Source organism: Pan paniscus, chromosome 2 (assembly GCF_029289425.2).
Source record: "Pan paniscus chromosome 2, NHGRI_mPanPan1-v2.0_pri, whole genome shotgun sequence".
In the NCBI taxonomy this organism is placed as follows: Eukaryota; Metazoa; Chordata; class Mammalia; order Primates; family Hominidae; genus Pan; species Pan paniscus.
The window spans coordinates 155,999,303-156,023,475 of NC_085926.1; the positions used below are offsets into that span (position 1 = coordinate 155,999,303).

At 44.2% G+C, this 24,173-nt stretch overlaps 2 protein-coding genes across 7 annotated transcripts in view; one reads left to right on the forward strand and one right to left on the reverse strand.

Moving 5' to 3' along the window:
• Positions 1–1,975: 1,975 nt before the first annotated feature.
• On the reverse strand, positions 1,976–12,304 carry SHOX2 (SHOX homeobox 2). 3 transcript variants are annotated; one of them, XM_063603002.1, is made up of 6 exons: positions 11,685–12,304; positions 11,064–11,135; positions 8,675–8,883; positions 6,248–6,305; positions 5,854–5,942; positions 1,976–4,314 (listed from the first exon to the last, which is right to left on the reverse strand). In XM_063603002.1, exons 1-6 carry the CDS (start codon positions 12,028–12,030, stop codon positions 4,021–4,023), a joined length of 1,068 nt encoding a protein of 355 aa, XP_063459072.1. In that variant the 5' UTR covers positions 12,031–12,304; the 3' UTR covers positions 1,976–4,020. The 3 variants fall into 3 exon arrangements, with proteins under 3 accessions (XP_063459072.1, XP_008954329.1, XP_008954328.1); XM_008956081.5 differs by lacking the exon at positions 11,064–11,135 and having other exon boundaries at positions 1,976–4,278; positions 11,685–12,176; XM_008956080.5 differs by lacking the exon at positions 11,064–11,135 and having other exon boundaries at positions 11,685–12,176.
• Positions 11,699–24,173, forward strand: part of RSRC1 (arginine and serine rich coiled-coil 1) — a 483,059-nt gene continuing 470,584 nt past the window's right edge. Inside the window, exon 1 of one of the 4 annotated variants that reach the window (XM_063603003.1) lies at positions 11,699–11,955. The gene's annotated coding sequence lies outside the window, so the exon portion shown is untranslated. Of the gene's footprint in view, positions 11,956–16,067; positions 16,212–16,547; positions 16,622–24,173 lie in introns of those variants that run through there. The other 3 variants (XM_057301951.2, XM_057301952.2, XM_055110619.2) reach the window with 3 other exon arrangements.

Sequence of the window (24,173 nt, forward strand, 5' to 3'; positions counted from 1 at the left end):
TCAGTTTTTCCCAGTCACTGATTTTGCAACTCGGGAAGGTTTTGCATGCCCAAAAGATTTGGGGAGCAGGGGATAGGGGTGTCCTTTATTAATTATATTAGGATTATTGAGTTTCGACCCAAACTACAAGCATGTTGGGCCTAATTTAAATTTAAAGTGAAGAATTCCTCAGACTCCTTCTTGGGATGGTTCGGGGAACTAAGAGTTTGGAACTCTTGTTCACACACCGAGGCGCCTGCCCGAGAGTTTGGACACTGGCATTCCGGGAGAGCAGGCCTTGCGGGAGTCTGGACCCGAAGGGCGAGACCCCACAGGGCCAAGGAAAGCGGCCTCTGTCCTCCGTTAGTCTTGGGGGAGCAGACGTAAGAGGAGGCAAGGGCGCCGCGAGCTCCCCGGATGCACTGGTCCCACAGGCCGTGCCCGAGTGGAGCACTGCGAATGGGGCCAAGAAATTTTGGCCTTTCTCGCCGGACCTGGCTGCCTCCGCGGGCCTCTCCGCCTACCGAGCGCCCGCCGCGGCCCGGCTCCCGCCGCGGCCCGACTCCCGCGGGTCTCCGCGCCGAACCCACCCGGCTCCTATCGCACGGGACATTCCCGACCCACCCACGCCGCGTCACTGCGCCCCTGTACCGATACCCGGCGCCTCCGCCAGCAGGGCCTGGACGCACCGCCTCCTTTGACCTCGGGCTTCCCCCGCGCTCCACCGCTTGGGGCAGACTGGCCCCGAGAGGGAGCCACCATCTCCCCTACTCCAGGGTCCGAACCCGTGTTGGGATCTGGGTTAGGATTAGGGTTTGGAGCTTGGAGCCTGCCTGTTAGGATCCCCGGCCCCGGCGCCGACTGGAGCTCGCCGGAGGCCACAAGACCACGGCGGATGGCCTGGCTGCTTCAGGGCGTACTATGCCCGCAGGCAGATGTTTATTATTAAAAACTACCGACGTTCATCAACCAGGAGACCCGCAAGGCCTGCGCACTGAATACGGCCCAAATCCTGTTCAGTGGTCTTTGAAAGTTAAAAGAAAGAAACCTATCGCCCACGTCTATGCTGAGGAACAGCTTTGAATACGAGCTAAGACCTGGGAGAGGGCCAAGTGGGGGTGGTGGGGAACACTGCTGGAGGATGTGGGGCTTTGGCAGGGGTTTTACGCACCCTCCAGCATGAGGGTGGGGGGTCCCAGGGGACGCTCAGGACTCCTTCAGTCTTTGCGGAAGGTCCCGTCATCACAAGAGCCCGCGCGGGAAGGAAAGTTCCTGCCTTGGACATGGTCAGGGCCGAGTCTTCAAAGTCTCCAACTATCCCCACACAGGCAGCACCTTTGGGCTTTACTAGTGGGATTTCTTCCAGAAGAAGGGGGCCACGACATGGGTAGAGAGAGCTCCTCATTATTTTCAAGGCCAGGCTTTTCCTAAACCCGATTCTGGCTTCCACCTTCTAAATTTAACCAATGAAGAAGCTGCTTCAGCCAACCCTAAACAGGAGTGTCAGATGGGGAATCCTCCCTCCACAGTGCCCTGGCCTGCCCGCCTTTGCGGCTCTTTTCCCGCTCCGAAGTCAGCACCTGCCCCGCTCCAGAGAGGGTCAACGAACTGGGACTGATTGTCGATTATGCCATACCAAACCCAGGTTGATTTCGCTCCGCAGGATCCCTCCTTCCTTCCTCCCAAAAGTGTCCCCAGATAAAGGTTGGAATTATAGCAAAACGAATAACGAGAGTCCATCTTGGGGAAGGAAGTTACTCTATCCTATGTTATTTTACTTCTTATCTGTTCTTTCATTAATTTGGTATAACCCTGTTTCTATGCTGGGTGGATAAAATGGAGGGGGCCGGCGGAAATGCGCTCAGCGCTAACGACAGCCACAGAGCCACCCTTCTTACTGCCCCTTGACTGCGGCACGTAAGAGCAGAGGCAAGCGCTTTTCCAAGTTGGTATATTCGAGAGAGTGATACGCATTAATCAAAAGGGAAAAGGGAAAGACTATCCCGGATATTTTAATAGTAACAGGAACAAAGATGACGCGAACCCCATCAAATGAAACGATATTTTCATTCAATTGATCGCAAAGTGTCTTCAATTAATAACTTGGCACTTATTTAAAAGGTTTAACAGAATTGGAGGCGACACATTTTGTACTGACAACACGTCATGAGATAACATCTTTTGTTTAAAATAACTTAATACACTAGAAAAAAATATGTCAAATATAAATAATTTTGTTTTCATGGAGAACAAATAGTTACAAAGCTCAACCGCATACCAAAGTTCAGTTAGAAGAGCTTTTCCTCTTTCTTGTAAATTAGAAGGTAAAACAAAAACAAAAACAAAACCCCACAAACTTAGGCTTGCTAGCGAATTGGGATACAGACTGGCTTAGTCCAAGGTATCCCAGTTTAAATAGCTACATGAATTGAAACAAACAACCAAAAGAAAAAAAAACAAAAAACAAACAAACCCCCCCCCCAAAAAACAAGGTTACTTGAATAGATACACCTTTGTGAGATAAAATGCAAATGTTGAATGTCAGTCCACACATTATAGTCAAAATAAACTTTGTTTGTGTGTATCAACATGTCTTACACAAACCTAGTGCCTGTATCTAGCTGGGTGTTATTTAAGGTGAATTTGACGGGATAGAGAGGGGGAAATAAAGCATTGTCTTCAAATAGGACTTCAGGAAACCAACAAGAAGGAACACAAGAAAAGGGGAATGGTGGGAACTAATACTGATTGAGCGCCTACTGTGTCTGGCACAGCGAGGCGCTGTACCTTCATTATTTCATTTGGTGTTCTTGTTTTCTTTTTCCTTTCCCCACATATTCTGCCCACCTCTGTCTTCTTAGGACAATGAGTGTAATTTTTTCCCTTTCTGACTTTTTTCTTTTGTTCCCCAGGATCAAAGACAGGGCAAATATATATATATATATGGCAAATATATGATATATATATATATATGGATATATATATATATCAATTTCCAGATGCTTTTGGTATTGTTTTTCATCGTGAAGATGAAAATGGAGTGAGTGCATGGGAGATAAGGGGGTGGGAGGAGACACACCATCAATGGAATACAAGTAACATGCAAACCGGAATTTACTGTCAGCAGTCCAGACAGTTGCCATAATAATTTCTCAGAGAAATCATTGTCTGTGGCATTTTTTGTGTTAATATTATTTTTCTCTCTCCTCGTTTTAATATTTTCTCTTTTCTTGCTCTTCCATACATGGTGGGTTTAAACTCAAAGCATCTGATTCAACGTAAAAGGAGGCCCGCCTCTCTCATCAAATTTCTCGTATTAACGTGAACTTCGCAGAAAAAGGTCAGTTTCAAAACCTGTGAACTTCCCAGCTGCGCACTTTTTTCATCTTAGTTTTTTAAATAAGTATACCTCTTCCTTCTGCTTTGCCTTCTTAGCGCATTTTTAAAAACACACATTTAAGTTGGTAACTCCCCCCAGTCTCTCGAGATTCGTCTGGGTTGTTTTTCCATATTTTTAAATGTATAAAATACTTTAATTTTAAAATTTGTTTTTGCTCCTTGGTTCTCCAATTTCAGCTTCTGCCAAATAGCAGTAAGAAATAAGTTCCCTTTCTCTTTTTCTCTCCGGTTTGTCTTTCGATTTTTTTGTTTGCTCATTTTTTTATTGTTAACAAGATTTTTTTTCTATGCAAGAGTCCATCGTTGCAGCTTTGCGGTGAGCCAAACTCCGCGGTTCGAGCACTCCCCTGTCCAGTCTCTCTTCAGACTCCCCCAAACCCGCTCCTACAAAACCCAATTCTAGGCCCTCGGGTAGGAAAACGGGCAGGAGCCACGGACCCTGCGTGCCTCGTGAGATCCCTGGTCCTGCGTGGAGTCTGGCTTTCCGAGTCCAAGATGCGAAAGGGGACAAGGGATGGTCAGTGAGGTGGGAAGAGGGCCGGCTCCCGAGGTCTCAAAGGGGTAACGGAGAAGCAGCGGGGCGCGGAGGGCGTGCAGGCTGAGTGCCGCGGGACAGGCGCGACATTGGTGCTGGCGTTGGCGTCACAGACCCAGGGCTGCGGCGTGCTTTTTGGCTTTCAGTCTGAGATCAGCGATGCTGGAGTTCTTGCTGGTGGTCTTGGCGGCTGCTGCGGCCGCCACTACCGAGGCGGCGGAAGCCGAATCCGCGGCCAGCGTGGCGAGCGGCAGTCCGAAGGGCGGTGCTGGGAACATCATGTAGGGCGCGTGCGCGGCCAGGTGCGGATGCAGGTGGTGGTGCGCGTGCGCCACAGCGCTGTCCAGCTGCAGCTGCGCCTGAACCTGAAAGGACAAGGGCGTCACGTTGCAATGACTATCCTAGGGTGACAACAGAATAGAAACAGAGCATTAACGGCGTCCAGCTTGGCCAGAGAGAGAGTTGGGTTGTGTTTGGGCACGGGGAGAGGGCATTTGGCTGTGCATCTTGTTCCGACAGTGACCTTCTCAGCCTGTTGCTGAATCTGGGGTTCCACATGGATACTCCAGTGTCCCCTGGGTCTCCGAAACTCGCTTAGGGTAGGCTTATTTCCCCGGACCCCGGGAACCCCCTTCTGCAGGAATGTGGCCGTCTCCCCTGGGAAGTGGGCTGAAATGGTATATTGGAAAGACTGCGGGTGAGGATCCTTACCCTCTTCTCTTGATGCTGCCATGCATCTCTTACCCCACTACCAAAACAACGGAGTATCAACAAGCAAACTACGCAACTTTTTAATGTCATTCAGGGAAGTTACTCCATCTTCACCACAATAGGCACAATTGTGAGTCGGTACTTCTAACCTTTATTGCCATAACAATTACCCAGGGATCTCGTTAAAATTCAGATTCTGATTCACAAGGTCTAGGTTGGGGCCTGAGATTCTGAATTTCTAACAATCTACCAGACGGTGTTGTTACTGCTGGCCCAAAGATTACCTTTTGAGTAGTAAAGGTCTCCTTTTAAAGTCACCCCTCCCTCTTTCTTCAGTCATTCTCTCTTGTTTCCAAAGCCAAGCATCAGGATGCCAGAATCCTGTGGCACCAAGAGAGCTAAGATCTCCCTAACACCGACTCTCAATTCATGGGCACACCTATGTGTCTCCCCGGTCCAAGTCACTGGAGACTGAGAGCTAATTCATGACATCACAGCCATGCCAAGCAGGGGTCCTGGCTGAGGATAGGGAAGGTCAGACTCTGGTTGGGAAAGGATTTCGCCCTCAGGCTTGGAAAGTGGGGAGTTCAGAGCACTGGGATTTCCCAGGATTAAATCATTGCTGCAGGCTGTCCTTTTAAAATGTACTCTTAAAGGTTTCTTTATGGCTAAGGGATTGCAAAGGCAGGGCAGCCCTGGGAAGACCAAGACTTCTCTCCTTACCAGAGATGAAGCTTTGTTTGCAGAAACAGATTTAAAAACAAAAGAACGAAAAAACAAAAGTATGAGCTGGGAGTACTTGTGTTTATTTTTCTTCTGTCAGACTTATTTAATGTGACTAAGAGGTAGAAAATACCTAGAAAAGTATCTAGAGGGTTGCCTTAGAAATACCTTAGGACTAACCTCTGTATTGGATTTGACAAAATCTTAATCAAAAGGCTTTTCCTTCCTCTCTCTCTAAGGGCAATCTTTAGTGTATTTTTAAAGGACCAGTTACTGCCCCCAGGCCCCTTCAGGGGTTCCCATGAGGACAGAAGGGACTAGGCATTCAGGCCTTTAATACCGTATAGGTTTTTAAAGGGTAGTGGGTCCACTATATCATCTCAAAATGATTCTCCAACTACGCAGACATTGACATCTGGGCTCAGAGACAGGTGATGTTCAACAGTTCAAGCAAACATTCAGGTATTTTTATATTTAAAAACAGCTTGAAACTAGGCTGTACTTGCCTGCTGAAATGGCATCCTTAAAGCACCTACGTTGACATAGGGTGCGACTCTACAAGCTTCAAACTGGCTGGCGGCCCCTATGAGAACACCTGTAAAAAGTACAAAAGAAAAATAATGTGAGGTTAACATTTGTAGCATTTTTCAGGGTTCCAAATGGTACAAGACAGAACTAATTCCTTTGAAAATGGACTATTATCTTTCTAAACTGCATCCAAAATTTAAATAAATGTAACTTACTCCCAAACTTTAGGACTCCATTAACAGCCTTTGAAGATTATTAAGTCAAGAACTATTGTCATTTTTGAGGTTTCTTTTTTTCTGTCATTGTAATAGTAATATTCACTACTTCTCTCTTTGCTCAGACTATCAAATGTTCCTTGTATAAGAAGCATACCTTTATGGAGTTGATTTTCTTGTTTTCTACATTTAGCTCTTCGATTTTGAAACCAAACCTATAGGTTGGAGGGGGAAAAAAATAAAACCTAGATGTTATGACTAAAAATTTTTTTAAATTACAAAAGTACAAAGAGAAAAGAGTCGTGGTTTAGACAAGAATTGGGAGATACAGCAAGCAATCTTTGAATTGTATAAAACAGCCTCAAATTCCAAAGTTAAACATGTAAATTAACTACAGAAATAGAAAGATAGATTTTATAGACTTTCACAAGATAGATTACTATTAGTCCTGATTTCATCTTTTCACATAACAGAGTCCCCATGGCCTAAAACTCTGCTTGGTACCTGATACCAACATGATAATGGTTTAGATATTTGCCCAGTTAAGACCTGAGAAGAATGTGTTCATTAATAGCCTGTAATGTTAATTAGCTTCATCTTAAAGAAAAACCAAACACCAGAGCAAATAATGACTCCTTTGCGGAGAAGGAGTTGTAAGGGTTGGGGAGAGGTAATTAGTGTCATAAAAGCCTCACTACAAAGAAGTTTAGAATTTCTCTGTTCTGCTGTGCAGCAGAGTGAAACACAGTAGCAGAATAATTGTGCACCATTATCATGATAATCTAATTTGCTTCTTTAGAAAAAGCCACTGTTTGCAGTTAGGATAGTAGGAAAACATCTAGAAAATAACTAAAATGTAAATAAAAGTATGAAACAACAATAAAGTTCACTTCTTAAGAGAAAAAAAGAGCACTCAGCAAAAGGAGAATGAAGTATATATAAAGCAAGTAACTCTTAGGTACTTTGTTCTCCTGGATGTTACCTGCTTAAACTTGACAACTTTTACAGGCAGTATGACAGATTTTTTAAAATTCAAATAAAGCTTGCTTTTGTATTCCACTTTCAATAATAAAGCATATTGATTGACTCACAAATTAAAGTTTTAAAAACCCCATTAAAGTAAAAATACTGCTTTCAGAGCTTTCATTGGTATGTTTTTGAAAGCAAGTGTCATAGTCAATGTAAATCTTCAAAAATTTCTCTGCTATTTAGTACAACAGAGGGTGGATTTTGTGCCAGGGTGGCATCCTTTGTGTAATTCACATGGCCTGAGGCTTCTTGCCTTTTTTTCCCCTAGAAGAGTTGGAATTAAGATACTAATAATCATAACTGTAATAATTATCATCATGTTTTTAAGGGGTTGCTGAGCCTCTGGAGATCTCAGTGCACAGAGCGAAGCAGGAGAGGCTTAAAAAGGAAGGCTCTGCTGCTGATGCTGTGATGACCAAGGCAGCCTATTATTACTTTTCCTCTTCAACGTGACTGCTCTGTTTTTTTTTTTTTCCTGATCCTATTACAAGATGTGGGGAAGCCCCTTAAGAATTGTGCATAGTTCGCTACAGATGGTGGTCTCTGTGCCCAGAGACCGAGAGAGTATCTGTTACAGCGATACTTTGTAACAGCTGCAGATGTGCGGGCCTAAAACTGCTCCATGTGTTCAAACCAATAATAACTACCATTTTATTCTATTTTATTATTTGAGCGGAAGTACAATCTGAAACATTTAAATTTGTTCCCCCTAAAGCTAGAAGGATATGTGTATGTGAATGTACACAATTTGCTCCTTTAAATGCCCCCAAAGCCTATTTTTGCTATTACATTTGCCTCCACAACCAATAAAGAAAATCTGTTTCAGTCCTAACTTCATTGGGTATGGCACGTGCTGGAGGGCAGGCTTTGGAAATATAAATACTAATATATGTGGTTTGTTTTAAAATCAAATGTATTTAGGGTCAGTTTCGTTGCCTTGGTTAAATGAATGAACAAAGAGTGACCAAAATGCGTTTATTTCTCCGCTATTTCACACACAGTTTGAGATCGATCGCTAACAGCAGACTGTAAATTTCTGCACTTAACAGTTACTAATTTTCTTTATAGTCTGCACGTCTATAAACCTAATTGGGATATCCGCTTGACAAACCTAGACCCTGCAGAGCAGACTTTCAAGGAAATCCAACTCCAGAGAGCAAAATACTCTTTGGAACTTTTAAGGCATCCAGAGATAAAACGTTTTCTGTGGGATTTTTTTTTAAGCCTTATAAAAGTAGGCCCATTAGGATTAAACCACATTAAAGCCAGCGCGAGGCAAGGGGGGTGTGGTTTATAGAAACTCTGGGAGAAAGCCCAGCACAGCTTTCTTCTTCTGGGAACATATGTTAGGATGGAAAAAAAAAAAAAAAGGGAGGGGAGTGCTATAGGACTAAGATCTACTTTGGAAAATAAGACCTCTAGTAAAGATATCTCTTTCCTTCTCATCTCACACCAGACACTAGAAGCACCACCTCCCGAGTGTGTCCCCCAAGCCTCTTTCCAACCCCAGGCTCTCTCTGCTCCCTGGGCCCTAGACCTCCTGGCAGCTGGGTACCTGCACTCGGGCCTCCGACAGGCCCAGTCGCTGGCTCAGTTCCTCTCGCATGAAGGCGTCGGGATAGTGGGTCTCGTCAAAAAGCCTCTCCAGCTCATTGAGTTGTTCCAGGGTGAAATTGGTCCGACTTCGCCTCTGCTTGATTTTGGTCTGGCCTTCGTCCTCCATCCCTTTCGCATCCTCTTTGCGATCTTTCAGCTCCGGGGACACTGGAGGGGGCACCCCAGCGGGGCCACACGTGCATCCACACGAACACACACACACACGCACACACACACGGACGAAAACAGCACAGCAAATCCTGTTACCAGATTTGTCGAAAAAAGAATAGAGAATCCTTCCCCCTCGTGGAATCCTGGTCCGGCTTCTCAACCCACCCGGAGGAAGAATATCCCGGAGAAGCGCAAAGGTCAAGTCTGAGCGGCCGCCTGGGGCAAGGTGGGCAGTCATCCACCACCTCCTTCACAAACGTACCTCGACTCACTGCCTCACTATCCACCCCCCAGTCACCGGCCTTCCCCAGCAAACACCAAATGCTTTCCAGTCACTTTCGCACTCACTTTCTCCGGAGCACTCACAGAAATCAAAGGCGCAGCGCCAGGCCTCTCACAGAGCAAGGTCTGGACATAAGGGCGCGGCAAGGCCACCCACTGGCCTCTCACACCGGCCATTCCCAGAAGGCTGGCTCGTTCTCAGGCCAGCTCTCACCACCGCTGGCTCTCTGCCTACCGCAAACTTGCTGGTCTAATTTAGGAACAATTGGGCCGAAAGGTATCAGCGAGAGCAACAGACCCCGGTGTTGTGCCGCACAGGGAGCCGCATCCGCAGACGCCCCTCGCTGCCCCTGGGCTCGGGCCAAACCCTGCATAAGGTCCCCTGGACAGCCAGGTAATCTCCGTCCCCCCTGCCCGACCGGGGTCGCACGAGCACAGGCGCCCACGCCATGTTGGCCGCCCAAAGGGCTCGCCGCCCAAGCCGGGCCAGAAGGCAGGAGGCGGAAAACCAGCCTCCGGTGGCGGGCGAAAGCAACCGCTCTTTCTGTTCTCTCTTCGCCCTCCCTCGTGGAAACGCAGACTCGACCCTAAACGCTTAACCCACAGAGATCAACAGGTTCAAGCGGAATATTCGCGATCCTCGGTTTCTATTGGTTGCTCAAAGCCTTTTCATGCAACCAGCAGCTCGGATGTTTAATAAAATATGCATTTTTCTGCTCTGGGTTTGCACACATCCGTTGCCACTTTCCTGTCCTTCTCCTCCCTTTAAAAACAGGAGCTCTTCTAGTGTGAGCATATAGAGCCACCATATATATATCCCCCTGGAACCTTTATCCTCTGCGCCCGAATCAGAGACTCCGGGTTTTAAGAAGTCAAAGCTGAGTTTAGATAGTCGAGGCTGTTTGCAGTTCTTCCCAGCGCAGGATCCAGGCCAGCATGGGTGTTAAAAATCATTTCCGGAAGAGCCGGTCTGCAGAGAAATTAATACTTGCCCTGAGCTTGGAAATCAACACTCCCAGGAACTGCGCCCGCCGGGGGTTCAGACCTGAACCTCGCCGTCAGGCGCGCTGGCGAACCTGTAGTTCGGGCCTGTAGTTGTGGACTCATGGCCGGGAGGCTGCACTGGGCACCTTGACGGTAACTCCACCACTTTACAAATTTAGGAAGACCTGGTGCTGGTTTGGAGGAAGAAGAGTCGCTAGATCTCGGCCCTGCCGGGCATTCTAGCTACGGTGATCTTAAATATTGCCGTATTTTCTAGTTCTCAGAGTTAGTTTTGTGGACATTTGTCCTTTCTTTAGGAAGGAAGTGGATAACATTATAGTAAACATTATGGGCCAATTTAATAGCAAAGTATTTTTACTGTTATTGTATTGAAATTTAAATATGAAAACACACCCTTCAAATTCTGCCAATGAGGTGGGAAGGCTTTGTCTATTACATGTCATCTACACAGTGGATGCCACTCAAAGTTTTGGGGCTTCGAGGAGATGTCTAAATTTCAAGTTGATCCATAGACTTAATACAATCTCTATTTTTGTCCCCAAAATTTCCAATTAATGATCTAAACAGGAACAGACCGTGTCATAAACAACTTAATTGCTTGCTTAAATATGTGATTCCACGCATGCCACATATTTTCTTAATTGGAAAAATATGGCAGTACACCAGTTACTGCAGGCACCAAGTGCCAAATCAATTTTATTGTTGAACTCCTTTGAATTGGTATAGAACGCTCTGCCATTGAGATAAAGACGTTTCCTAACACTGAGCTAGCACCAAACGATTTTTGCTCTAAGAGAACCGAGTACTGGGTGATTGAAAACACTAAAGGAATTGTGTAAATATAGATCCCTACCTCCCCCGCCGGCCCCCCCCCCCCGCCCCCAACACACCAAGAAACCGAAACGCCTCGCCCGGGAGAAGCAGCGTAGCCTGGACCTCAGCTTTCGTTGGCTTCCTTCTACCTTGAAAGAGAATGGGAAGTTTTGGCCCCTAAGATCCAAAGATTCAGGGGCTCTGTGGAGTTCGAGGGGTCTTGGCGGCCCCAAACACCTAGGCGACCGGAGGGTTAAGCTTTCCACCTCTGCCCCTTCTCCCTCTCGGCAAACTCTGCGCTAGAGGCTAGCTTTAGTCCTGCCGTCTGGTCCAGCACCCCCTCCTGCAGCCCGGCCCCGCGAACTTCCACGTCCGCCTGCGGGCCATCCGGGCTGCGGGCCCATCCTCCCGCTGGTGAAAAATGCATTTCGGTGGAATGGGAACATCTGGGAAGGGCGCGCACAAACCCCACACGCTTCCCCCCACGCCACCCCCACAACACACTAGGACCCCACCCATGACCGAGCATACCACCGGACCCCCACCCTTCCACTATCACTCTAGCTGACAAAGCTGGGGTCCAGGGCCCTCTCCGTGGCCCTCTCCCCTCCCCGCTGGGCCTCGGAGTCCTCTCCCGCCCGAGAGGAGTCCGGAAGGCGGGAAGGGGAACCGCTGCCGGGGGTCAGTCAGGTCGTTACCCTCCGTCAGTCGCGGGCTGCCCGGCTCCCTGCTTCTCTCGGCGGCGCCCATGTCCAGCTCCCGGACGGGAGAGCGCCCTCCTCCAGCTCCTCCGCCTGCTCCTCCTCCTCCTACACCTCCTCCGCCTCCTCCGCCGCCGCCTCCGCCTCCTCCGCCGCCGCCTCCGCCGGCCGCCCGGACTGCCGGGCTGCTGCGGTCGTCGCGGCCCGCCTCGGTGCAGCCGGTCGGCTCCTTGGCCCCGCGCAGCGGCCCGCTCTCCAGCACCTCCCGGTACGTGATCGCCTCCTTCTTCTCCTTCACTTTCTGGTCAAAAGACTTGGAGACGAACGCCGTAAGTTCTTCCATCGCCGCCGCACGTCAGCCCGGCGCTCAACGTCTGCCAGCGGAGCCCCGCTCTTTTTTTCCTTCTTCTTTTTTTACTGCTCCAGCCCCCCCAATAATAACACATCAATGGGACAGGAGGTGGGGGAGGAGAGGGAGGAGGAGGAAGAAGAAGAAAAAGAGGAGAAGAAAGAAGAAAGAGGAGGAGAAGTAGAAGGAGAAAAAGAAGTAAGAAGAGGAGGAGGAGGAAGAAGAGGAGGAGGGGGAGAAGGGTGAAGAGGAGAGGGAGGAGGAGGAGGAGAAGAGAAGGGGCGGGGGCCGCCGGAGGGAAATGGGAACTGATGCTTCCCTGCCGGAGCGCGCTTGTTCAATGTTAAGATCTTTGACAATTCTTCCTGCGGAGAGTTCAGATCTGATAGCGACGCTGCGCTTGAAGTCTCACTATTTATACTTCCTAACGGCGGCCTCTTGTTCTGAGTAAATTACCTCCCCTCGCAACTCGGAGTGAGCCCCCTTCCCGGGTAGCAGTCGCGCCTCTACCGGGGGTTGGGGAGGGGAAAAGGAGAGAAACAGAGAGAGAGAGAGAGAGAGAGAGAAGAGGAGAGAGAGAGAGATTGGAGTTCGGGCGGGCTGGGGCTGGAGTGGTAGGGCAGCACAGGGGGACTGGAGGGGGCGGGGAGAGAAGGCCGGTCCCCGGCCGCTCAGGTTTTCAGATAGCCCCTGCCGCCTGTGCTCTTGGCCATTAATCCAGGATTGACAAGAATCCCTAATTAATTTAATTAGGCGTGGATTTTGCGTTGGTGTCACGACTTAGTTAAACACTGGGGAGCTGGATAGACCCCGCGGGGTGGGGCCAAGAGGAAACTGACAAGTGCGCAGCTCTTAGAGTCAGTCAGGTATCCCGACACTGCATCCTTCCCTACAGCCTTGCTTCGAGTCAGGGTGCCTCGCAATGCTCAGCTTCGCATTGCTTTTCCTCGTCCCTGCCCTGCATCAACCGCCCAGCAGTTTACAGGCCCCGCATCCCATTCCCGCATCCTGACCCCGCATCCCAATTCTGCATCCCCGCCTCTCCCTCACAATCCCACCCCTGCCGGCCGTAGCTCCACCGCCCAGCATCATCCTGCCCAGAGTCAGGGTTGCCTGCACCTTCTCCGACCCGCGCAGCTTCTCTTAGGAGCTTCCCGGCTCGCAGGCAGGCTGAGTCCGGGTCTTCTCCAAGCTCCTCGCCCCTCGGTCCGTGTTATTCGCTCTATTATTCGTGTCCTGGAGCCCAGCTGACTCCTCTATGGACAGACCCCGCTAAAAGGGACCGGTCGATTTAACAAGTTTCCCCAGCAGCTGTTAGCTGACAGATCTCATTTTAAAGTGTTTCCTTAACGCCCTGTCTTGGACAGCTCGACTTCGTTCGTTTCCTCTCTGAGGTCTCAGAACTCCCACCCTTCTCCCTTACTCTCTGCACCCGGACCCCTCTATGGTGAATTACAGGACTTCTTCTTTAGCATCTTGGGAAACGTCGAGTTTATTTACTAATTTGAAAAACAAGAGATTATCCCTCTTCGAGTCTGAAAAAAAAATCGACGTTAAGTTTGTACCCCCTCTAATTTCATTTATTGCGGAGAGCTAAAAAAGAGACGCTCGCCAGGAGTAAAGGTCTCTCTGCCTACCCCCCACCCCCCAACCCCGCTTACGATTTAAAATTCTATTTCTGGGCTATTTTCATCGGAACGGTTTGTTACATTAGAGGAACATCTATATTCCTGAGTCATTTGTCTGTATTGTGCCGGACAGGGCTTGCTGTGAGAAGTGTGGCTATGCAAATACATACTCACAAAAGAATATTTACATATGATGTTATATTTAAGTGTGTAAACAAATATACCTCTTTAAGTGTGGCTTAGGGGACATTTTCAAGTACTCTGAATATTAATGCAGACTTTCTGGAAGTTAAAGGTAACTTGATCATTATTTTGGATCTAATACTCTTAGTAAAAATAAGAGGAATTACAGAACATTAATATGTATATCTTCCGTATATTGGTTAAGGCATCAAAACAAATTAGCAGATAATTTAAGAAGTTCCGTCAAAACAACCTGAAACACTTGCAAAAAGAGAACACAATTATAACTTAATATATTAGTGTTTCTCAAATAGATGTAGATAGAAGCTGGATATAACCTTATGTTATACTACAATACTCACATTAAAATGTTCATGTTTGGTGAGTTTAAGGATTATGTATATCATGCTTTTTAGAAACGTTGTTTTGCCTTTTTAAAACATTTCATTTTTTGCCACTTTTAGGAGAGCTAATGTCTATAATTTTTCCGCAGCTATAGCTTTTAGGTATGAATACATTGTATCAGTACTTGCTTTTGTTTTGTTACACCACAAAAGGGACAAAGTTTCCAAAGTTATACGAATTTAGAAACAATTTCACATTGAGTCTTGGGTTACTCTCTGTAACTACTTTCTGATATTATCAGAGGAAAATAATCATACAACTTTAGTCCTTTATGAAAATCTGTTTTTAAGATTATTTAGCAGAAGGGCCAGTAATGGGGAAAGCTAAGAGGATACGGTGCTCAAGGTGCTCTCAAACTGAGGTGTTAAATACATATTCACAAATAACTCAAAAATAACCACTGTTAGAAGTCGGTTAAGGAATCATGAGACCCACCAGCTACTTGTTTGCCTTTTTAAGTACATGACTTTTAGGTTTGAAGTCATATTTCATCTACTGAGCTTCAGGGAAAGATGACCACTTTGAAGGTAATCAGGGAAGTCACAGACACAACTATTGTGTAATTCAAACCAATAGATTTTCCCATGATCTCAGCTTTTTGGCTCATTGCATATTTAGGAATAGTAGTGTTGATAACAGATGGAGCTATGAGAAATCTTTAGTGTCTGACCACAGATTTCCACTGGCCTAAGGGAAGTTACTTTAAAAAATATTTCAAGGTTTTAAATTCATACATTAATAAATGCTCACAAAGTTCCAATGATGTTGTTTCATTAAACAGCAAATATCTTCCAGAGACAGGGCATTTCAAAATACAGTTTTTGTTTAAAAAAAAAAAAAGCATTTATGGTAAAGCTCAGCTGACAGTCTGTGGACAGATGCACAGGTTCCAATAAAATTCAGGACCCCAAGGGTTTCCCCAGCTCTTGAATTATTTAAAATATACACGTAGTGTTGTAGTAGTTAAGTTTTAAAACGGTGCCTCAAAACTGGCTAGTTAAGGTACATTATTTACGAAAAATATATTGTGGAGGTGATTTTTCACCATCTCAAATGTCTGCGGAAAACTGTAGCTTGGTTATCTAGCAGTGGTGAATGAGTTGATTCTCATAGTCGACCAAAACCCAGGCCAACAATTTATTTATCTTTTTAGCTTTGCTTAAGAGTAAATGAGGAAAAAATTTCCATGTAAGGAAAAATAAGTAATGTAGTATGAATTACAGAAAATGCTGAGTCTCTTTAATTTCTATTGGTTTAAATAAAAAAAACTCCACACACCTATAAATTTGAGTTCTCTTTCAGAAGAAACCGCTCCCCGCCTCGCCTCAGGCAGCTCTCTCCTATTCCTCTACTAACCAGTTACTTTAATCTGAGAAACTAATTTGCACTCAACTTGTGAGTGCCTTCACCTTCAGGGCAGAAGAAACACCGACTTTTAATGCATTTTTGCAAATAAATCATTACAATTTAATCACACACGACTCTATACAGACACACTCCCATGATTTATTATCGTTGGGCGAATTTCCCCCTCCCCCAGCGTGAGATAACCAATTTTGTTTCGGGTAGGTGTCATAAACAAAACTTCCTACGATGCAGATTTGTTTACTGATTACTCATGACGATAACGACGACTACTAAGACAATAACACTCTCCAGTCCCACCTTTATTGCTTTTGGTAACAATAAAATCAAAATAAACAGGCACGCAAAACAAACGCCAAACAAAAAATTGGCAGCGTTACAATCTACTCCCTCGGCATTCCCAGCGCCTGGCAGCGTCCATCGATGCACTCGATATCTCGGCTGAAGCTGCCTGGCGCTAGAACCAGGAAGGCGCTGAGCTTAAACTGAAGCAAGTTCGGTGGACGCCGGCGGCGCCTAGATCTAAAGAAACGACTCAGGGACTGCGGCGCTTGCACGTCAACGGGAGGTGTGAGCCCAAAGGTCTGGACCCAGGTGATGCCCACGACCAGGGCCTGGGGAGCGGCAGCCGTGGCTGCGGAGCTCCGAGGCCCTGATCCGGCGAGAGGCGACGCGGGGCCTGGCGCAGTTTGCCGCTCAGTGTCTGTGGAGGGTGGGCGGCGGCCTCGCGGCGTGCGCAGTGTCACCGTGCGCATGCGTCCCGCACCTGGGAGGCTCCGGACTCCTTGGGTCAAGGCTGGTGGCTGTAGGGTGGGTGGGTGGCCGCAGGCCTCAAGCTTGGCCTTATGTCTTGAGGACATGTCGGAGAGTTCGCCGACTCCTCCCCTCGCCCCACGTTCCTGGCTCTTCATAGCTGCTTTTGGGTTTCCTGGCTCTTCATAGCTGCTTTTGGGTTTCCTGGCTCATCTTGCAATATAAGCCTGGCGCTTCCTCACTAGCTCTAGGTAGGGTGGAGCAAGAGGGAGGCTGGATTCTGGTGCCCTCTATCCCATCCACTCCACTGTCCCTGCCTTAGATCCAGCTCTCTTTCTGATTCCGCCCTACCCTTTCTGGCTCACACTGGCTTGCTGAGAGAAGTGGTGCAGGGTGAAATAGATGTTCCTCTCTTGAAATATAAATAGGCTCGCCTTAAACACACTATATATTCCTTTGACTTCTGTACTGGTGGCATGTGACCAAGAGCATATGGCTCTGTTTACTTTTGCAAGATGTTACAATGCACCGTAAGGCATGTTGCCTGCTCTTGATTTTAGGTTAACCTTGACGTAATTTCTCTCTCAGAGGTTGTGTATCTTTAAATGCACACTGGAAACCTAAACAAAAAAATATTTTTTTACACTTTCAGAATTAGCAGTAACCCAATTGTGTTCCAGCTAACTAGGTAGTAGATAAATAAATTCAAATGTCTTATGTTGTCGCAAGAAAGCATTCGAGTTGTCATCTTTGAACTTAGATGTATTATAAAAGTTCTAAGTGAAGGAGGTAAGCAGAGTTCCCAGGTTTAAGATTTGGAGCAGGTGTGACAGTTGCAACCTTGGGGGAAACTAGGTATCCTTTAAGAGCCTCTCTAGTCTTAGAGTTTATAAATATTCACTTTCTTTGCAGGCAAAGATTTCATGCTAAGTGATATAACACTTTATGTTTTTCAGTAAGAGGGCTAAAAATGTCAGAATCTGAAAACGACAAAAACAGCTGGCACCTTCTGTTAATTGGCCTTGCCAACTCAACCAGTCTCACAAAGAGGGGTGTTATGAATTGGAAAAGTTCTGAAAGCGGGTTGTTTATAGTAGATCTATAGTTGTATTTCCTGCTTTCATGTTCAAACCGTTGGGGATAAATTCCTATGATTGATCATGCTTTTTTAAAAAGAGAGATGCTTGCAAGTTTTTAATTGTGATGGGAGAAGTGTTTTGACAGAATTCTTTATCTCTTTTGAGATAAAGAGTTGTGTACTTGTTTATGGATTTCTTAATATGTTAGTTTTCACCCCAGTTTTACTTTTCTTCTTTGAGGTGGATTTCCCATTGAAATGACCATTGTTTTCACTTTTTCTGGCCATGTGTCCAGAATCAAGAAAATTATAGTTTGATATACTAATGAGTGAGTAGTGGAGAAGTAATTATAAGCTATCATGTCCTTTGGGAATCTTTGTTCTTCAAACTGATTGCCTGTTTTCTGAAAGAGATAACTGCTTCTTGTACCCTTATCAATAACTGGACAAAGGAACTACTTGTGTAGTCCTTTGAGTTCTCTTTTCTTGAATGACCACATGTTGGCTTTAGCTCTTCAATCAGGCACCTGAACTTTACATTAAGATATTTCTGTAAATTGATCTCCTCCTGTAGTCATTACATGCCATGGCTTCAGTTCTGTAGTGGGAGTTGTTGGGTGAGTTTTGCAACCACGAGGCTACAACCAGGAAGAACTAGAGTGAGAACAGGAAACCAAGAGCTATAGGATCTCTGTCCCATGTTGTCTCTTTCACCTACAGATAGATTGAAAATTGTTAGCTTGTAGGACTCTAAAAGCCTGTGCTCCATTCATCATTCATTGCCCTTATCAGAAAGAACTATCAATGTGTCTTTCCATTCATTGCACCTTACTGGTGGAGTTAAGTATAAAGAATTCTTCCTTACTAGGAGTATGTAATATAAATTGATTACCATGTCTTGAATTGGCAAGTATATTTAATTACATGCTGATGATATTATGGAAATCTAGGGGTAAGTTTATGTCTGTGGTGGTGAGTAGGACTTCAGTACCTGTCATTTATAGAGAAGACAATTTTGAGATCTACTTTGTGATTTGCTGTTAGTATTCACTCCCTTTTGTGAATAAATGTTTGAAGTTAACTATAACAAAGAAATATGGTGACCTTTTGCTTTCTTTTATTGGGATTAATTATATTTCAGTGTAATTTTTCTGAAATGTAAATGTGCCACTTGAAATATTTATAGTTTTGTCACAGTGGTTTTTCAAACTTTTCTTGGTTTCTCTAAGGAAGGATTTATTTTAAGTTCTGGGGTACATGTGCAGGATGTGCAGGTTTATTACATAAGTAAACATGTGCCATGATGGTTTACTGCACCTAAATATTAAGCCCAGCATGCGTTATCTATTTTTCCTGATGCTCTCCCTTCCCCCATGCCCCCACCGCAGGCCCCATTGTGTGTTGTTCCCCTCCCAGGTCCATGTGTTCTCAATATTCAGCTCCCACTTATGAGTGAGAATATGCGGTGTTTGGTTTTCTCTTCCTGCGTTAGTTTGATGAGGATAATGGCTTCCAGCTCCATCCATGTCCGTGCAAATGATGATCTCATTCTTTTTTTGTGGCTCCATAATATTCTGTGATGTATATGTACCACATTTTCTTTATTCAGTCTATCATTGATGGGCATTTAGTTTGATTTTGTGTCTTTGCTATTGTGAATAATGCTGCAGTGAACATAAACGTGCATATGTCTTTATAACAGAATGATTTCTATTCCTTTGGATATATACCCAGTAATGGGATTGCTGGGTCAAATGGTATTTCTGGTTCTAGGTCTTTGGGGAATCACCACACTGCTGATTCCTCAAAGTATCACCCGTTCTGGACAATGCCTGTGACATCATCTTCCACAATGGTTGAACTAATTTACATTCTCACCAACAGTTTATTAATAAAAGTGTTCCTGTCTCTCCACAGCCTTGCCAGCATCTGTTGTTTTTTGACTTTTTTTTCTTTTTTTGAGACGGGAGTCTCACTCTGTCACCAGGCTGGAGTGCAGTGGTGTGATCTCGGCTTACTGCAACCTCTGACTCCCTGGTTCAAGCAATTCTCCTGCCTCAGCCTCCCGAGTAGCTGGGATTACAGGCATGCTTCACCACGCCCAGCTAATTTTTGTATTTTTAATAGAAACAGGGTTTCACCATGTTGGCCAGGATGGTCTCCATCTCCTGACCTCGTGATCCACCCCCCTCAGCCTCCCAAAGTACTAGGATTACAGGCCTGAGCCACTGTGCCAGGCCATTTCTTGACTTTTTAATAATTGCATTCTGACTGGCATGAGATGATATCTCATTGTAGTTTTGATTTGCATTTCTCTAATGATCAGTGATGTTGAGTTTTTTCTCATATGTTTGTTGGCCGCATAAATGTCTTCTTTTGAGAAGTGTCTGTTCATGTTCTTTGCCCATTTTTTAATGGGATTCCTTTTTTTTTTCTTGTAAATTTGTTTAACTTCCTTATAGACTCTGGATATTAGACCTTTGTCAGTTGTATAGGTTGCAAAAATTTTCCTCTATAGATTGTCTGTTCGTTCTGATGATAATTTCTTTTGCTGTGCAGAAACTCTTTAGTTTAATTAGATCCCATTTGTAATTTTTGTTTTTGTTGCAATTGCTTTTGACGTTTTTGCCATGAAATCTTTGCCCGTGCCTTTGTCCTGTATGGTATTGCCTAGATTTTCTTCTAAGGTTTTTATAGTTTTGGGTTTTACATTTAAGTCTTTAATCTATCTTGAGTTAATTTTTTGTGTAAGATATAAGGAAGGGGTCCACTTTCAATTTTCTACATATGGCTAGCCAGTTCTCCCAGTACCATTTATTAAATAGGGAGTCCTTTCCTCATTGCTTGTTTTTGTCAGGTTTGTCAAAGAACAGATGGTTGTAGATGTGCGGTCTTATTTCTGAGTTGTCTATTCTGTTCCATTGGTCTATGTGTCTGTCTTTATACTAGTACCATGCTGTTTTGGCTACTGTAGCCTGGTAGTATAGTTTGAAGTCAGGTAGCATGATGCCTCCAGCTTTGTTCTTTTTGCTAAGGATTGTCTTGGCTATATGGGCTCTTTTTTGGTTCCATATGAATTTTGAAGTAGTTTTTTTTTTCTAATTCTGTGAAGAATGTTAATGGTAGTTTGATGGGAATAGTATTGAATCTTTAGGTCACTTTGGGTGGTATTGCCATTTTCACGATATTGATTCTTCCTATCTGTGAGCATGGAACGTTTTTCCACTTGTTTGTGTCCTCTCTGATTTCCTTGAGCAGTGGTTTGTAGTTCTCCTTGAAGAGGTCCTTCACTTCCCTTGTTAGCTGTATTCCTAAGTATTTTATTCTTTTTATAGCAGTTATAAATGGGAGTTCATTCATGATTTGGCTCTCTGCTTGTCTGTTGTTAGTGTATAGGAATGCTAGTGATTTTTGCACATTGATTTTGTATCCTGAAACATTACTGAAGTTGCTTGTCAGCTTAATAATCTTTTGAGCTGAGATGATTAGGTTTTCTAGATATAGGATTATGTCATCTGCAAAGACAATTTGACTTCCTGTCTTCTTATTCGAATACCCTTTGTTTTTTTCTCTTGCCTGATTGCTGTGGCCAGAGTTTTCAATACTATGTTGAATAGGAGTGGTGAGAGAGGACATCCTTGTCTTGTGCTGGTTTTCAAGAGGAATTCTTCCAGCTTTTTCTCATTCAGTATGATATTGGCTGTGGGTTTGTTGTAAATGGCTCTTGTTATTTTGAGGTATGTTCCAAGGAAGGACTTTTGTTATCTTTCATTAACCTGTGTTAAATGTAATCAACCAGCCTTCTATTATGGATAAATTATGTTGTTTGTAATTAGAACAAATAAAAAATTTATACTCACCTTCTCCTGTTCTCTTTTTTTGGTCACCCCCAAGACAGATAGATCTGTGTCCCTTCCTTTTTTTCTGCTTGTTTGTGCCTTACTCAGAGATGTAGTATAAAGGACAGAAATAGAGAATGGGAATGACAGTAGGTATCTTAGAGCAGTGGTTCTCAAACATTTTAGTCTTAGGGTCTCTTTACACTCTGAAACATTGTTGAGGACTCCAGTAACATTTATTTGGATTATATCTATGAATATTTACCTTATTAATTAAAACAAAATTTTGAAATCTTCATGAATTCACTTAATAACAATAAACCCAAAATATGGTAACATAAATAGTATCTTTGATATGAAAAATAACTGTTTTTTCCAAAACAAACTTAGTGAGAAAAGTGGCATTATTTTCCTTTTTTGCAAATCTCTAATGTCTGGTTTAATAGAAGATGGCTGGATTCTCATATCTGCTTCTTCATTCAATCCACTGAGATAAATTGTTTTGATTGAAGTTTATGAAGCAAATCTGGCTTTACACAGATAAGTGTTTTAGTAACCCTTTTCAGGTAATTATGTCTTTCATATTACACCAAAAATTGATTAAGTGTTAATTTCTTGAAGTTCTGTTTTAATATGGTTTTTGAAACCATATGGATGACCTTTGGTACTCCAATATGTTAAAATCTATTGGTCTGACTTACACTCTGAGTGGATCTTTACCCATGCATGATTTTGTGACATTTTGCATTGGCCATTTGGAAAATATTGGCTCACTGAGTTAGGCATATCTTTCTAATGTTAACACCCTTCATTATATATCAAAAATTCATGTTTGTTAATATCACCGATGATCTCGGAAGTTTTTAAGTATTCAGAAGCTATCATTCTCATGGTGGCAATACAAATTATCTAAAATTCAAATTTTTGCTTGCAAGCTTGAATTTTATCATCAGCAATGAATACTGTTTTCCTTGAAATGGAAGGATCCCTTCATTTTCAAGAAAAGGTTTTCCAGATACTCAAGTCTGCATAATTATAGTGAGTTTTTAAAATAAAATAATGTTTCATAATAAAAGCAGCTAATTCAAGTTGCAATTCAGTTACACAAATGCTTGTTCTTGAAATAACCAGCATTCTTCAATATATGGCAGAAGTTATGTGTATCTCTCATTTCATAAGAATATTAAAAAGATGTGTATGTACTCGAGTGGAAATTTAGTAAAATTTATGATTTTTACTGCTTTATTGAGGACATTCTTAATTGAAATTGCTTTTTTTTTTTAAACTGTGACTGTATGGCAGTGAGGGATACAGTGACTACTAAGTATAATTTGGTGCCTCTGCCTTGATTTGTGCTAAGGTGCCAGCAGTTTTGTCCACTATTACTTTTGCACCATCAGTGCAAAAGTCAGCACGATGAAAAAGGTAAATAATGTTTTAGTGTTACAGTGAATATAGTTTTGACTTCTTGAGTCCCCTGAAAGTGTCGTAGAGATCCCCAAGGGTCTACAGGCCTCATTTTGAAAATCGCTGGTACTAGAATGTAAGCTTCTATAGGGAAAGGATTTTTTTTTTCTTGTTTATTGATGTATTGCTTATATGCTATCAGTCTGGGATGTCTTTCGTATCTTCAGTATAAGATTACTTATATTTTGAATCTGGGTTGTCTGTTGTGATGCTCTTCTTTTCATGGAGCACACTGTCGAGTAACTTCATGAAAAGGGGAGAGTGTGGGGTATAATTTTGAGACCTTACATGTCTGAAAATGTCTTTATTCTAATCTCGTAGCAGAACAGTGATTTGGCTGGATAGAGATTCTAGGTTGAGATTCGTTTTCTCAGCATTTTAAAGGCTAGTCTCCATTGTTTTCTGTGTTGTGAAAACCCATATGCCTTTTATTGTGCTACCCATATTTTTTTTATCTTTAGAAATTTCTAGGATCTTCTGTATATTCCTGGTGTCTAAAGTTTTTATGAGATATACTGGGTGTGTCTTTTTAGAAAAATCATTGTCCCAGGGACTTAGGGCAATTCATCTTTCAATTCTGGAACTTTGAAACAAGGACTTATTCTGTCACCCAGACTAGAGTGCAGTAGGGTGATTGCAGCTCACTGCAGCCTGGACCTTCTGGGCTCAGGTGATCCTGCTGCCTCAGCCCCCTCAAGTAGCTGGGACTACAGGTGTGCACCACCATGCTCAGCTGATTTTTTGTAGAGACAGGGGTTTCACCATGTTGCCCAGGCTGGTCTCAAACTCCTGGGTTCAAGCAATCCACCCACTTTGGCCTCCCAAAGTGCTGATATTACAAATGTGAGCCACCATGCCTGGCCTGGAAATTTAATTTTTGGGTAATTTTTTTTGGTCCCTTTTCTCCTGTTTTTAAAGACAGGATCTCACCCTATCACCCAGGCTGGGGGTGCAGTGGTGGGATTATACCTCACTGGAGCTTCGAACTCCTGGGGTCAAGGTGTCCTCCCATTTCAGTGTTCAGAGTAACTGGGACTACAGGCTTATGCCATTATGCTGAGCTTTTCTATTTTTTTTTTTTTTTTTATAGAATGCGTATCTGGTGCATTTTGGACCTCCAGATTGATCCTCTTCTGTTTGTAAAATGTCTGTCTCTTTTTCTTTCTTTCTTTCTTTTTTTGAGTCCTTTAACCTCTTTTCCAACCTTATTGTTTTTGTTGTCTGTTTTTTTGAGACTGGGTCTCGCTCTGTCTCCCAGGCTGGAATGCAGTGGCACAATGTTGGCTCACTGTAGCCTCGCCCACTTGGGCTCCGGTGATCCTCCTGCCTCAGTCTCCTGAGTAGCTGGTACTACAAGTATGCATCACCACGTCCAGCTAATTTTTGTATTTTTTGTGGAGACCAGTTTTCACCATGTTG